Source organism: Neophocaena asiaeorientalis, unplaced genomic scaffold, assembly GCF_003031525.2.
Source record: "Neophocaena asiaeorientalis asiaeorientalis breed wild unplaced genomic scaffold, Neophocaena_asiaeorientalis_V1.1 scaffold67, whole genome shotgun sequence".
NCBI lineage: Eukaryota > Metazoa > Chordata > Mammalia > Artiodactyla > Phocoenidae > Neophocaena > Neophocaena asiaeorientalis.
Genome location: NW_020173731.1, coordinates 1010117 through 1027603, shown reverse-complemented (window position 1 = coordinate 1027603; position 17487 = coordinate 1010117). Strand labels below are relative to the sequence as shown.

The 17487-nt window shown below is 36.8% G+C and overlaps 1 protein-coding gene across 1 annotated transcript in view; it reads right to left on the bottom strand.

The window, feature by feature from the left end:
• HMCN1 (hemicentin 1) overlaps window positions 1–17487 on the bottom strand; it is a 503492-nt gene that overhangs the window by 392271 nt on the left and 93734 nt on the right. The window contains exon 2 of the mRNA XM_024751100.1: window positions 3022–3092. Coding sequence (XP_024606868.1) covers window positions 3022–3092 — 71 coding nt within the window. The remainder of the gene's footprint in view (window positions 1–3021; window positions 3093–17487) is intronic.

Below are 17487 nucleotides of genomic sequence, written 5' to 3'. Positions count from 1 at the left end.
GTGAAATGCCAACTAGTTTGTGATGGAGAGAGGCAGTGAGATATGACCGAGCCTGGAGGATAGGGCAGGATTTTCTGAGGAAGTGGTATTCCAGATGAGATTTTGAATACAGGATTTTAAACTAGGTTAAAGGAGCATGAACATGAGGGCAGGATGAAGAACAAGAACTTCCTATGCAAGGAGAACAGCATGTGCAAAGGTCCTGTGGGGAGACAGGTGGGGATACAGACAGGAGGAGGCTCTATGCAAGGCCCCTGTGGCAGAGCTCAGGGTCCAAGGGAGAGAGCAGCTCTAGGAAGGGCTCTAGATTGACAGGCCTCAGGTCACTCATGAACTTGGGAAGACTTTGATGAGATGGGGGTAGGAGGTAAGTGGACAGGGTATTAGGGAGAAATGTTCAGAGATGTACTTTGAGATTATTTTGTCTGCCTGTCAGAGTAGAGAAAGGCCTGGAAAAATAAAAAGAAGAGTAAATGCAGGAAAATCACTTAGAAGCTGTTTTGCATTAATTTAGCCTAAAGATACAGTAACTGGGACTAGGACAGTGCCAATAGAAAAGGAGAAAAGTCAATTGATATCAAAATTATTTAGAAAGTTAAAAACCAAGACTTGATTCATAGTTTGTATATTGGGGTGGGGAGGGGGGAGAGAGGCAGGGAATGGATATAGTAAGGATAACTCAGATCTTTGGTAGTATAACCAGAATATTGTAGGCATCATTCACAAAGATAACAAATACAGAACAAAGAGCAAGGATTTAGGACCAGATTTGGGGCAGTGGAAAGAGAACATTTGTGAGTTTCACTTTGGAGGGCCACTGTGACATCCAAGAGCCTGACATAAGGGTCTATTTCTCAGAGGAGAGGCCTAGGCTAGAAACATATGTATGTGGGTATGGATGATTTCTCCTAAAGATATAAAAATGAGAGAAAAAATAGGGCCACTTTCAAAACCTCCTAGGATCCTAAACATTTAATGGTCAATTGGACAGAAATGAGCTGCCTAGGAAGCTGAGGAAAAGTGGGAAACAAAATGAGAGCATACATAAGGGAAGAGAATGTCTCAAGAAGAAGGGAGAGGCCAGTATTGCCGAGAATTACAAAGATGTTACTCTAATATGCTGACAAGTGAAATGCTACCACTGCATTTAGCAAAATACAAATCATGTATCACCAACTAGAGCTACTTTGACAGAGCAGGGGTGTGGCAACTAGATCGAAACAGACTGAGGAGTAGATGGGGAAGGGATGTGAAGAAAAGATGGCGGTCACTACAGACAATATTCTTGACACTGAAGGAACTGAGAGAGATAAGTTATTTGTAAGAGGATGTGAGAAAAACAGAGATTTGTTTATTTTGTTTTGCTTATAATGGTTTGATTTGTTGGGATCCGTTTGTTTTGGGGGGAGACTGAAACATATTTAAAAGTAAATGGGAACCCTTAAGCAGTTGAAAAAAAAAAAAGAAAAATACAGTTTGATAGGTTAAGATCCTGAGAAAGCCAAGGAGTTGTGATTAAGTAGGGAATGAGGATGGGATGGATACCAGATGTAGGTGGATTACATGCTAGGTATGAGGAAGCAGAGGGCTTCCATTTATATATGCCTGTGTGTGAAACAGTAAGTGAGACAGCTTGCTCAGACTAGACCATTAGCTGAAATAACCAGTAGTGAAAGGGTAATAGGATAGAGATTTAAGAAGAATGGATAAGATTTGCAACTGTCACTGAGAGGAATGGGAGATATGATTGACCAAAGAAACATAGTAGGATCATGGAAGTATTAAGAGTCCAGTGAAAATAGGTGGTTATGTATTTACAGTGGAAGCAACCTGCCATGCTGTGAGGTTTCAACGGCACTTGGCCATCGGTGGACATAACTGCAGTCATTCAGGAATGAGGTTTTGCCTTTTGAACAGAAAAGCAATGGACAAGAAAGAAAAGGGAGTGTTTTTGAAATGATAGGGCTCTGAGCAAGACTGGAAGAAAGTGAAAAAGGAGAGATCTGATGGCCTGGGAGACAGGATAGGGGTCAATGGACTAGAGTGCTTGATGAGGGTGAAGGAGCAGTTGTAGGGTAAGTAGCTGCAAAAACAAGCTTGTGGACCTGCTTGAATTAGTGATCTGAGAGACGGAACAGACTGGGGTGATCATAAGATCCAGAGGGTGTGTGTGAGAATAGAAGACTGAGATGGAGTACTGAAAAGGGCGTTGAAGACAAATAGCATGTCAAACAACTGAGAGGAGAAGGTTCTGACAGGTCATTCCCATCAATGCTGAAGTGCACCGGAATGACGGCAGCCCGAAAGGGGAAAGGCAGCCAATGATTCAGGTATCAATAGCTTAAATGAATGATGAGGATTGGCCAAAAGATCTGTAGGTGATTGCAGCAGAGACTATCCATGGAGGATAGGACAGTAAAACAGCCTCAAAGAAGCAATTCTTTTTTGACTAATGGATTTGGGAATAATGACCTCAAAGCAGCAATGAGGAGAAGGTGCATATCAACCCTATCCCCAAGTCCTGTTTTCAGAATAACATTTAAACCGATTATTCATCTTCTCTACTAACAAAATTATACTTACAGTCAAAAATTTTGTAAAGATGACTTATAGCAAAGAATATCAAAATTACCGTAATTATACCATTACTATTACAGGGAAAGAATTAACTGCTCCTTATGATTCTCAAGGAAAGGAGTCATCTGGAACAAGAGTCAGTAAACTTTTTCTCTAAAGCATCATACAGTAAACACTTCAGGCTTTGTGGGCCAGTGTGTCACAACTATGGAATTCTGCCATTGTTGCATGGAAGCGGCCATAGAAAATGCAGAAATGAAGGTGATATTTTGAACCCAATCTGTCCCACTACCATATCTATCATTCAAATCAAGTCAGAAAAAGTGGTATTAGAGTTTAAAAACCAATAACCACTGCTTTCAGACTTACAACTAAAGAAAATCAGCCAGAAGTTCATGATTTTCCTTTCCCTTAAAAGAAATAAAATTGAATGCAAGAACTCACCTGAACATAGAGTTCTCTGAGTTCATACTGAAATTTCTTGGGATCTGTGGTAACTGTTACTGGGCCAATTTCTGTGGAGATAAAAATGACATAGGTCAAAAATAGTGATCAATAGCATTAAAGACTTTAATGTACTATGTCTGCAAGTGTCTTTTCACTATGCACTACATGGTTATTTAACAATTAGAAATAGTCAGCAAAACAACAAAGACCACTTCTCAATTTATAGCAACCAAATAATACCTTAAAATTTGCTGTAAATTATGCATACCTTAAAAAGTGGATTTTTAGCCTCAGAAAATGCAAAGAGATAGTGAAAAAGGTCACAGGACAAAGAGTCAGGAGACCCCAGTTTCAGTCTCTCTTTACTCTCACCAGTCAGTGATATTAATTGGGCACCTACTTTGTTGTTGAAGTCTAAATGAATCACTTATTCATCTTTTAATTCTTCTTTCTCAACTATAAATTGTAAATTTGTCTGCAAATAAAAAATTTAATACTAAACAAAAAGAAAACAAATGACCCTTCCCTGTCTATCCCACAGGGTCTTTAAGAACTTATAGAAGCACAGATAAGAGGATATTAAAAGTTCAGAAAACAGTCCCTATCACTTCCTTCACCATGGCTGGTATTGCTGTCCATCACTATCACCATTCTCCTAAGCTGGCTTTGACCACCATAATTATCTTTGGGGTCACTGACACCCTCATAACTGCCTTAAGGTACTGCACAAACCATTGTTTCATGTGGAAACAGGTGAGCGGACCATTGCATTCCTTGGAAAACCAAGATCTAAGTCAGGTGAAGAGAGAGAGCCCAGATACCAGTGTGGGTTAAACTGACTGATTGATTGATAGAACGATAGTGAGACAGATATAAATATATAGATATAGATATATACAGCAGGTTTATAATAAACATTTTAATGTGCCAAGACCATTTTCTAAAAACAGAAAATCAACCTTTAAAATAGACAAGCAGAAACTGGCCTTTACAGGTATCAATTACTTCCCACAGGAAACATTCATATATTTAAGTAATAGTATTAAAATTCATCCAAGTATCATGTGTACAGACATATCACCTTAAATTCCCAGGGTGGATGAAAATTTTTCTATTTTATCTAATGAAGATAACAATACAAAATTATAAAAATACTTAACATTTAGTTTTTACAAGACATTATCTAGCTTCAAATGCTTACTGCTAGAAAAGGACTTTACGACTTCAAAGGCTAATAGTTAATTAGCCAGGCCTTCTATAATATGCTAAATGTGATATAAAAACAGGCTTTTAGAATTTTAGAAATAAATGAGGTAAATTGGAAAGGAAGCATGATATGCCTGTCAAAAGGCATGTAATTTTTCTTAGAAATTACATGAAAAAAATGTCACCATCCTTCACCATAGATTAGACACCTTGCAGTATGCAAAAGGAATGCAGAGGCGATTGAAGAAACTGTGTGAAAATGCAAACATCTGCATTCTATACAGAGCAGAACAGTCACTGGCTGTGTAAAAGTCATGTCCTGAGTATATGGAAAATCGGAGAAGCCCACTCCCTCAAGATTAAACAAAGGCATACTTTGCAAAGGAATGCAAAACAGCAAAGAATATGCTAGGCAGTTACACCCTGACATATAAATTGTCAGCAGCACTGTCAAGCCAAGCTTCTATGTTCCTACATGGTATAATACTGAAGTAATTCTAGAATTCAAAACTCAAGAAGTAGAAAGAAATACAAAGAATACTAGAAAAAAAGTATATGAAAAAAAAAAGTATATGAAAATAAAAAGTACAGACATGCCAGAACATTCCCTATAATAATAATTTTTAAAATAACCCTGATATATGTCTGTTCTTCAATAGTGGAGACTGAGGGATGCTATTAAAATAGGAGGACTGATTCGCCTTCATTTAGTTATTGAGAGATTCAAATATCCACCTGTTTTCAACAAAGATAGGAAATATCTCCTGAAGCTCATTAATGTACATTTTTGCAAATGACACTTGACAGCTGAGGTAAAACTTCTATCAGTTATGAGCAATACTCAGGAGAGGTAAAGGCCCACTGAGCTGCCACATCCCTCCAGGTGTAAGCATCTTTTCAAACTCTTTTGAATTGAATGATATAACCATTTGGCAAAATCAGCCCTCCTCCCTCTCAGGACTTGTGTCCATTCCAGTCTTTCTCTTCATTTAACAGAGCCTTATGCCAGCTGTGTCATGAGCAATTTCCTCTTCTCTTCCTTTTTTCTCACGTTGGTTTCATCCCCTGCCAAGCCTTTGATGACATTCAACAGGTACAACTTTGTCTTCTCTTCCTTCCTGAACATGGTCCTCTATTGCTTATAAAATTAAATGGGAACCCTCCAAGGCATTTCAGGCCCTCTCTTCTATTTATCTAATCTTCCAACTTCGTCACACCCCTTAGCATGAAGCTACTGCTCTTCCTCATCCATGGCCATCCCCATGTCCATGGCCATCTGCCCATACACCTCTTATTCTATAAAGCCTGATTCAAGTCCTATCTTCTTGAATGTTTTGCCTTTTCTTCAATATGCTTTAATGTTGTTTGATGTCTGTATAATAAAGACATGGGAAGAATGAAGGTGAATAACATTTAACAGAATGCAGGGATAATATATGTTATTCAACCATCAATCTCCAAACAGAATCCTCAAGCTAGATGGGGCATTAAAGATCATTTGGTTCAATTCTCTTATCTACAGACAAGAAAACTTGAGGTTCAGAGAAGATGACCCTGAAAGATTTTGGTAGTGAAGAAAGAGGTTAAGATATCTAGAAATATTTTCTACACTGAGCAACCTCCACACCTCACTAACATTTCCTCTTTTCCAAGATCTCCATTCTGTCAATGATTACATCACTATTAACTTCCTTCTTTCCTCTGGACCATAGGCAAGACAGGCCATGTTCGGAGTGCCTAATTCATGCACACAATATCTAGAATTCTTTACTGTCACATGCCTGGATATTATCTTTAATAGAACAAAGAAAATTATCTCTCTTGCCTAGAAGATATTATAATTAAAAACACAAAGAGGGGCTTCCCTGGTGGCGCAGTGGTTGAGAGTCCGCTTGCCGATGCAGGGGACACGGGTTCGTGCCCCGGTCCGGGAAGATCCCACATGCCGCGGAGCGGCTGGGCCCGTGAGCCACGGCCGCTGAGCCTGCACGTCCGGAGCCTGTGCTCCACAACGGGAGAGGCCACAAAAAAAACACAAAGAAACCTCACTAGAAAATTCCTTCTCTAATCTATTTAACAAACACACATTGATCATGGACTATATATGGTTGCCACCGGTAACATAAGAACGACCAAACATGAACCCTGCCCTCAAAGTCCTGACGGATCTAGTGGAGAAAATAAAACTAATATGTAATTACAGTACAATACAATAAATGCATAAAGAGAAGTATGGAAAAGGTAGTGGGGGAGTACTAATTAACATAGAAAAAAATGTTTTTCAGAATGAACCATGGGGATTTCAAAAAGGAAATGAAAATTTAGGATTTCATATTAGAGAAAACAAGAACGTTCTTTATTAAAACTAACTTCTTTTTAAATTCTATATATCAAGTTTTCACGACAGCCCTGTATTTTATCAAATTACTATTACCTATAACTATCGATATTTGCAAGTACAATTCACAATACTTTGTAACATATAGTGGCTTCCTTTGAGCCTCACAACAACCTCATGAAGAAGTTAAAATGCATACAATTATACAAAAAACTGAAGGTTGGATGATAAGCCAAAGCCAACCAGTCCCTTTGAAGGCTACCACAATACTGTGTGCCTGTGACATGATGGCATCTACCAGACAATACTATGGCTGCCATTGCTTTTTTGTCTCCCTCACTTGACTGTCAGCTCAAGAGGATGAATTGTCTCAGTGTACCTATAATAGATTATCAGTAAACGTTTGAAGACGGGAAGAAGGGAAAAAAAAGAATAAAGGTTAAGCCCAGGCCTTCAGACCCTTTATTTTGTGCTCTTTTCATTTCACCATGGAGCCTCCACGCTATAGCTAAGACCATGCTACATGATCAGCATGATGACACTGACTAGTCAACTGAGAAAGTTTGTTGTTGTTTGTTCAGTTTACTCTTTTAACCAAATGTTTTGCTCTTTAATCAAGTTCTTTTTTTTTTTTTTTTTTTTTTTTTTGCGGTACGTGGGCCTCTCCCTGTTGTGGCCTCTCCCGCTGCGGAGCACAGGCTCCGGACGCGCAGGCTCAGCGGCCATGGCTCACGGGCCCAGCCGCTCCGCGGCATGTGGGATCTTCCCGGACCGGGGCACGAACCCGTGTCCCCTGCATCGGCAGGCGGACTCTCAACCACTGCGCCACCAGGGAAGCCCTTTAATCAAGTTCTTGATGCAGATAATCAATAGATACAATTTTCCACATACAGCTTATCTTAAAAAGCAAAAGAACATTAAGGTAACACGTTATTAAAAGTATAAGGAGTATGTCACGCTTCAGAAGACTACATTTGATTTAAAAAAATAACTGTCTGAGACTAAAAAAAGCCTTTCCTCTTCTCATTAATTGTGTTATTTCCTGTTTCCTAGGGATTTATCAGATGGGTTGGATTTATTTCCAGCATCTCAGCCATTGTTCTCTTAACCCGAGTTGCTGGATTGAATTTGAGAAAATAGTGGAAAGAAGTTCACAGTGTAATATTTTCTTTCACTGCTTCACTTGGCCAGATCGATATTCAGTTCACTTCCTTTTTCCTTTCTACTAACAGATTTCTGATCCTTATAGTTTTTCTTTACTCAAAGTGGCTCCTTGATAATAAGAGGAATATTTACTGCTGCTTGCTGGGGTCTCAAGACTGTCTGTGAATGATTTGATAACAATGTTCACAATTTCCTTGCTTTTTTGAAAAACATTATGTAGTTCTTGGCTTTATATTTATAGTTATACATAAATATGTGAAAAGTTAAAATGAAAACCCCTAAGCTGCATTATAAATTAATATTTGCAAAGCACTGTAAAAGAACAAAAGAAATATATAAATCACAAGGCTTGCCATAATGGAAATTTAAATATAGTTGAAAACTTAAAAAAACAGGAAGGTATGAAAAATTAAAGTTTAATCTAGCATCAGAGAAGCGCAAGTGATATAGATACAGAGGGACAGCAAATTTCTTCAGTGTCCAGAGAAAGACCTCTGAGCTCTAGGGAAATATACAGTGAAGGTATCAAGGAGAAGATGTGGTATGGCACTTGAAGAGAACACTGGATACAGAGGGTGACGTCAGAGCAAAGAAATTCCAGGCACTGTGATATGGCCTATTCAAAACGCCTTCCATGAACTGAATCTCAACACATTCCACTTTGTAAAAATTCCACTCTTAGTCAATAATTTTACACAAATCAATGATGTTTTCTATGTGCAAAGTTGCTAACATAAATATATACATATTCAAAATATTAATATTGCTTACATGAAAATTAATAAATTATGTTTCTTGCCTTGGGATGGTACAGAAAATCAGATTCATAACTATATTTACTTTCACTGTTTTCAGTTGAATCTACAATACACTCTTTCCAGATTTCTCTCTCCTCACTTAATTATAATGTTGCTGTCCAGCACCATTTTTAAATGATTTGCATCTAAGCTACAAAAACAGAACTGTTTCCTGACTTTGAGCTGAGCCAATGCCAAGTATATTTCAGGCCTCATTTAATTGAGTACATGCCTACTCACATTAGAACAGGTAATTTTCAAGACCACTTAAAGGCCCTTAATGATTATTTTGACATGAAGTGATGTACTTGGTGTGTTTTATAAAATCTGAGTCAAAGATGAATTCATGTACAGCATGTTATCTAATATTGATTACATAGCATTCTGATTTAATTTCCAAAAAGATTATTCATTTAACAGTGAGTTGTATAACCTTAAATGTATGCACTTAGCAACACTGCAGATAATATATGTATAATGAAAGGCTCATTTCACTTGGACTGAACAGGATATAGAAAAAGTCATGAACATGAATTCCGTAATGTTTCACAGCTGTTTAGAGGAGGAAGCAAAGAAGAATGCCTTAATAATTGACAGTCCTCACAGGACTGTGAGGTATACTGAGTAGGATGTTATTGCTTAGACTGGACTTTGGCCAGGGCTCCAGCAAGCATTCTTACAACAACAGCCGTGGGATTTTTAATGGCCAACAAAATTCAGACGCTCAGTTTCACCTGTAATACTAAAAATGGCATTTTTTGTTTTTTGAGCAATGATGTTGCTGATTACACGGATCTGAAAATGAAAACTCCAAGATAACAAATTCTTTTTTAAATACATCTTTATTGGAGTACAACTGCTTCACCATACTGTGTTAGTTTCTGTTGCAAAACAAAGCAAATCAGCCATATGCATACACATGTCCCCTTATCCCCTCCTTCTTGAACCTCCCCCTCCCATCCTCCCTATCCCACCCCTCTAGGTCATCGCGAAGCACCGAGCCGATCTCCCTGTGCTCTGCTGCTGCTTCCCACCTGCCAACTATTTTACATTCGGTAGTGTATATATGTCGATGCTACTCTCACTTCGCCCCAGCTTCACCCTCCCACCCCATGTCAAGAATTCCATTCTCTATGTCTACCTCTTTATTCCTGCCCTGCAACTAGCTTCATCAGTACATTCTTTTTTTTTAGATTCCATATATATGTATTAGCATACGGTATTTGTTTTTCTCTTTCTGACTTACTTCACTCTGTGTGGCAGTCTCTAGGTCCATCCACCTCACTACAAATAACTCAATTTCGTTTCTTTTTATGACTAATATTCCATTGTATATATGTGCCACATCTTCTTTATCCATTCGTCTGTCGATGGACATTTAGGTTGGTTCCATGTCCTTGCTATTGTAAACAGTGGTGCATGTCTATTTTTGAATTATGGTTTTCTCAGGGTATATGCCCAGTAGTGGGATTGCTGGGTCATATGGTATTTCTATTTTTAGTTTTTTAAGGAACCTCCATACTGTTTTCCATAGTGGTTGTATCAATTTACATTCCCACCAACACTGCAAGAGGGTTCCCTTTTCACCACACCCTTTCCAGCATTTATTGTTTCTAGTGTTTTTGATAATGGCCATTCTGACAGGCAGGAGGTGATAACCTCATTGTAGTTTTGATTTGCATTTCTCTAATATTTAGTGATGTTGAGCAGCTTTTCATGTGTTTCTTGGCCATCTGTATGTCTTCTTTGGAGAAATGTCTATATAGGTCTTCCGCCCATTTTTTAACTGGATTGTTTGTTTCTTTGATATTGAGCTCCATGAGCTGTTTGTATATTTTGGAGATTAATCCTTTGTCTGTTGTTTCATTTGCAAATATTTTCTCCCATTCTGAGGGTTGTCTTTTTGTCTTTTTTATGGTTTCCTCTGCTGGGCAAAAGCTTTTAAGTTTAATTAAGTCCCATTTGTTTATTTTTGTTCTTATTTCTGTTACTCTAGGAGATGGGTCAAAAATGATCTTGCTGTGGTTTATGTCAAAGAGTGTTTTTCCTATGTTTTCCTCTAACAGTTTTATAGTGTCTGATCTTACATTTAAGTCTTTAATTCATTTGGAGTTTAAGATAAACTCCAGAAAAAGATATCACAAAAAAAGAAAATTATAGAACAGTATCACTGATGAACATAGAGGCAAAAATCCTGAGCAAAACACTAGCAAACAGAATCCAACAGCACATTAAAAGGATCATACACCATGATCAAGTGGGGTTTATCCCAGGGATGTAAGAATTCTTCAGTATAAGCAAATCAATCAATGTGATACACCACATTAACAAATTGAAGAATAAAAACCATATGATCATCTCAATAGATGCATAAAAAGCTTTCGACAAAATTCAACACCATTTATGATAAAAACTCTCCAGAAAATGGGCATAAAGGGAACCTACCTCAACATAATAAAGGCTATAAATGACAAACCCTCAGCAAGCATCATATTCAACAGTGAAAAACTGAAAGCACTTCCACTAGGATCTGGAACAAGACAAGGATGTCCACTCTCGCCACTCTTACTCAACATAGTTTTGTAAGTCCTAGCCATGACAATCAGAGAAGAAATAAACGGAATACAAATTGGAAAAGAAGTAAAACTGTCACCGTTTGCAGGTGCCATGATACAATACATAGAAAATCCTGAAGATGCCACCAGAAAACTAATAGAACTAATCAATGAATCTGGTAAGGTTGCAGCATACAAAATTAAAGTACGGAAATCTGACATTCCTATACACCAACAACAAAAAATCAGAAATTAAGGAAACACTCCCATTCACCACTGCAACAAAAAGAATAAAATACCTAGGAGTAAACCTGCCTAAGGAGGTGAAAGACTTGTACTCAGAAAACTATAAAACACTGATGAAAGAAATCAAAGATGACATAAACAGATGAAGAAATATACCACGTTCTTGGACTGGAAGAATCAATATTGTGAAAATGACTATACTGCCCAAAGCAATCTACAGATTCAATGCAATCCCTATCAAACTATCAATGGCATTCTTCACAGAATTAGAACAAAAAATCTTACAATTCATATGGAAACACAAAAGACCCCAAATAGCCACAGCAATCTTGAGAAAGAAAAACGGAGTTGGAGGAATTAGACTCCCAGACTTCAAACTTTACCACAAAGCTACAGTAATCAAGACAGTATGGTACTGGCACAAAAACAGAAATACAGATCAGTGGTACAGCATACACTGCCCAGAGATAAACCCCTGCACATATGGGCACCTAATTTACGACAAAGGAGGCAAGAACATACAATGGACAAAAGACAGCCTCTTCAATAAGTGGTGCTGGGAAAACTGGACAGCTACATGTAGAAGAATGAAATTAGAACACTACCTAACACCAAACACTAAAATGGCATTTTAACATCAAAATATATCCAAGCATTGACAAGGTATACTCAGATAATAAAACATGTAATATTTTAAGTCATGCTATTTAATCAAACTTAACTAACAAGCTTTCCAATGTGATCAAGATACTCTGAAAGCAAACAAGAAGAAAATTAATACTATTTTCCAGAACATTTTTAAATTTAGATATGATATTCTTATAGGAGACTGTGTTTAAAACTTTAAAATGAAAAATATTAGAATTCATTTCAAAGTTTTAATTGTTCTCTTAGACAATTCTTTAGCATTAATAGTCTTCCAAATAAAAGTAAACATTGGGGGGGATAAAGAAAAGAAAAACTATAAAAGGAGCAGTAAAATGTTTTTGAAAAAGAAAATAATATGCTTGAAAATCCTTAGAAAAGAATCATTAATATTGCTGAAATTTCCACATGTTAGGAAAACACACTTAACTTCAGCCCTGATTGTTTCCACAACTAAACAAATACATGCAGTCCTTTGATCGTGTTTTCAGGGAAAATACAATTCAGTGGTCCAAAACCATATTTACGAAGTAAACACTTTATTTGCAAACAATGAGAATCAGAGGCATGGCAAAATATAGATGATTTTCATGTGTCTGTATATATGTTATAATATGTGTATGCTTTTCCCTAAATACTTGCATTCATTCATTCATTCAACAAACAGGCACTCTATCCTTAAGCTTGGTTCAAATAGGCAGGAGAAAGCAAATACATTTAAAGAGTGGGGTCTTGAGTGTAAGAGAGTCAGAAGTATCTGGGTGTACCTTATAAACAAAGAGGTGGCTGAATGGACTTGTGACCAGTTGTACCAGGCCCTACTCTCAAAAGAACCCCTGCTTTGGGGTTTAATGCTTTGTAGTCACTGTCTTGAAATAATTTTATGTCTGAATTTATGTTTCGTAAAGCAAATTTCAATGGGAAGATGTTAACATGTACTCCAAGTTTTTAGCCTCATCTCATACATGGTCCTGCCCCTATCACCTTCTGGGGACAGGTTCTCAGCCACCTGTTCACCCACCCTCATATGCCCCCAGCCATACCCAGCACCCCAGTCCCTGCTTCTGCCATCTGCCCCAGTGAGGACCTGGATGTGAGGATTGGGAGGGTTAGGGTGAGGGCACTCAAGTGCTGGCCAAGGTTAGAGGCCAAGTCTTAGCCTCTCAGCTAGGACAAGCCTTTTAATGAACTCCCAATCCATATGCCAGGCACCTCCCAGCACCAAGGTTTAAAGATCTCTGGGGGTCATCTGTCTGCCAAGAGTTGAGGCAATGGGGCCAGACCCTGCTTCCAGCTTGAGCACAGTGCTTGGGTCCCAATGGCAGGAGGGGGAATCTGACAGCCTTCATCCCTAGGTGGGACCTCAGGGACCAGAGGGGCCAGTGTGGGTCTGCACTTGAACCACAGGTATCCTGCTACCCAGGGGCGCTCCCTTCGCAGGTGCCATGCCAGGAGGATCTTCTCCTTGCAACCCTCTGTAGCCTAGCTTAAACCACTGAGCGAATTTTACCATCCATCTTTATTTTGTGCAATGTCAATATTAGATGCAAATATCAGAGCATTTGACTATTATGTAGATTTACCCAAATTATACAATTTGTATTTCACGGCTGATACCAGATGGTGCCTCCAGCTTTCCAGAAGAGACACACAAGCCAGATTTGGGTAGGTTGAAAGAGGAACCATTCATTTATAATCCCAGCAACAGGATGAATGTTCCAGGTTTATCATGACATTGAATTAAATAGTACTCCTTATTGAAAAACATAAAGGATTTTTTAAATGAAAAAAGACCACGGTTACATAAAAGAAAGCTAAATATTAAAATGTTATTCTGCCCAGTTAATTTATGGATTTAATACATTAAAAATCTCAAAAAGAATATTTTTTTGCTTATGTTTTAGAATACTTAGCAACTTTATTCTGAACAGCACATGGGCAATCATATCAATGAAAACTGGCCAAAAAAACTACAAACAGGATATCTTAAGCATGAATAACTAAGAGGATAGAAGTGTTGACATACAAATAAATATGTAATAAGTAGAAAAGAATTAATAATTATATACAAACTAGTATCTGAAGACAAGATGCATAAAGTAAGATTATTTATTTTAAAAATATTTATCTCTAATTCATATTTTACAGTATCTAGTAAAAATAAGCTCCAAAGGGTTAAATGGTTCAATATAACCATTGTAATTATTTCAACTGAATATAAATTAGAATATATATCAGATATATATAGAAAAATAACATTCTCCTTTTCAAAGTAATAGAAGAAATCACAAGGGGAAAAACTGACAGATATGAATATATAAAAATCAAGTAAAAATTAAAATCTAAAAAAGATATAAAGCCAGATTTGCCAACATTTATGTCATCAATTAAAATAAATTAAAATCTATACTATCTGAAGAGATCAAATTTTTACAAAAAAAATAATAAAGTACCAATCACTAAATGAAAGGAAAATTCATTAAAAGAAGGATAACAAAAAAAAAAGACCAGAAACAAACACTCATATTTAGTTATAGCAAAAGAGAGTGAACTGCAGCAAATTTGAAGTATCTTGTAAGAAAGAAAATGATTTTGTTGAATATTTTCACTCAAACCAGTATCATAGTAAACCTGCAATACTGGTACGGTTGTTAAGATTATAAGTGGCTGTAACTTTTGTGAAATTCACTGTAGTTATGTGTATGATATGATTATAAGTATGATAAGTCTTAAAGTATCTTGTGATAAAGTCATTTCCCACTTTGTTATAATCCGCTGAAAATAGATACTGATATTACTAGGATATCAATAATGCCAAAATAGAGAAATGATTATAAACATGATTCTCTAAATAATATTAGGCAGCAATTAAACTACTGTTCCATGTAGAAACACAAGTGAATGTTCATCTTACAACATTAAAAAGCAAAACATAGAATTATAGGTACCTTGACTGCAACCATCTACAAAGACGCATATGCATAAAAACAAATTCTGAAAGGTCACACCACAGTAAAAATTGATTCTTGGAATAAGTGGAGTGATGATTACTTTTTTCTTTCTTCAAATTTTTCAAATTATTTGTACTTGTAATTTAAGGAGAAAGAGAAGAATTTCACTTGATCACAGACAAGTATGAGGTTTTGTTCATAAATTCTGGCTGACTGTGGTTCTTAATTAGTTTAAATTGGTCACTGGAGAAAAGAGGCAAAAATATTTTTCAGCATCGGGCAACATAACAAGAAAAGCATTGATTTGAGACATTATCTGTTAATGTTGTGAGGCAAAATATTTTAACTGTTTAGAATCTAACCAGAATAGTCATTGTCTGGATATGGTATTCTTTTCTAATCTTCTCACTTCCAGCTTCCAGCTTTCTTTCAAATGCCCAACTCTTGACAATGTCATCTTCCTACTGTTAGTTAGTCTTTATTGAATATACAAAGAATTTCTTTTGATTGGATGAAATAAAACACTCTCCACACTTGTAACACGGAAGCTCAATCACAGCCACATTTTGTTTCTCTTCTGCTTATTACTGACTTTTTTCTCTACGCACTCTTGCAATGACGTGTGTTCATATACACGTGTCTTCTGTTTTGCTTTTTTCTCTTCATAGAAAAAATATGGAAAATAGGAAATACCCAGTATAATTGTAAATATTGAACATGAAACCAAATCATCACTGTGAATATGCATTTTAAATTTAAATACCACTCCTACTGGGAAGACGTTCAGAGTATTCATCTTAGTTGGTAACTAAAAGCATCCCAGATTTGGAAGTTACTATAGTCTAAGGTAATGAAGTTAATTTACTATGTGCCATTGTGAATAGACTCCAAAGGCATTTTCAACTCAAGGCAAACCCGTGCATCGTACCCATACCTGGTAAGAGGAAAGCATCTACATAGGAGCCATCTCACTTCTCCTCCCACATCACCAGCGCACTACTGCGTTAGCAAGGAGAGGGATGTCCCCATAGATACTAAGAGGCTGTGGCACATATCCAAATCAAGAACAAGAGACACACTGTGGCATTTCTCTTGTATCACAGTGATCAGTCCTTTCTTACCATTCAGGGTTTCAATACCTCTGCTCCAAGCTCCCATGCTTCCCTATTTTACTCTGAAGAACATTCCTATTAACCAATTATATCAAGCCTTCTCTTTAAAACTTGAACTGCAAAAGGCAGGAGTTGTTTCCTTTTTGTACTACATTCCTCAAACCAAAATAATTAATATGTTTTACAGACATCCATTAATAAAAATTAGCAGAGACACTGAGAGGGAGGTTTGGCCAAGTGAAATTCCCAACCAAACTGATTAATAATAGTGCTTAGATGGGTGCTGATCCAGACACCACTAGAAAATCTACATAGTCTAGAAGAAAAGTGACATTGGATTTGGGAAACTGTCCACTCACATGGCCCTCATTTACTAAATGTTTGACCTGAGAGTCAGTCGGTGGTCTTTCTTAAGAGCTCAGGCACTGGAATCAAAACTACTTGGGTTAGAAGCAAGGCTCTGCCACATAATAGTTTTTTGGTTTTGTTTTTAATTTTTATCCAGTTCCTAAATCTCAATGACTTTCAGTTTCCCCATCTATAAAGTGGGGAAAATAATCATAGCTACGCCACTGGGGTGTCGTGAGAGTTTAATCAGGATAGCATGCATGATGCAATGCTTGGAATGGATGAAACATGCTAACTCTGCTATTGCTACTGCTGCTACCGCCAGTAACTTTCATGACAATGTAAAATACATTATGCTATGTACTATGATTGCTTATATAAAAGTCTACCATAATATAAGGAACAAATTCAGTCTTGGAGTTTAGAAAAACATAATACTTTTCTTGTGCTTAGCACTGCTTAAGATGATTTAATGAATTTGAATTTCCAACTCAAATCGCATTAGTTATGTAAGGTGTATTGTTGTTTTTTTTAAGTAAGGTATATTCTTATCAAGCCATGCCTCCTAAAAAAAAATCTTCTTATTTTTACCTTGCATCAGATAAAAAATGTCAAACTTTTAGACAAATAAAACTCTTGCTGGCCTTTGGAGATAACAAAACAACATTTCTCATACTTGTCATTAAATCAGATCTCAGAATCTGAAGTTACATGATCAAGCATTTCAAAAATATGTTTGATCTTTAATTTCCACTTCTCTGATACTTAAAAATATGAATACCCAAACAGGATTGAGATAAGAACAGCATTTATCAAAAAGAGAAAACAGGTATCTGATTTAGGGTTGCTAATTAATATAAGAAAATACTACTGTCAAGTTCTATTTTCTATTCACTCTTCCCAAAGTAATATAGAAAAATGTCCACCTCTACACCTTTGTTTATATTTTTTCTATATAAGAGACTGTTCTCTCCCTTATCAAACTTTTCTTTAAGATTTAATTCAGGTCCCAACTTTTTCGGAACAAATTCCTGAGTGTTTCAATCCTTAGAGGTCACTCCTCTGAATTCTTTTAATGACGTATCTCAACTGTTAAGTATT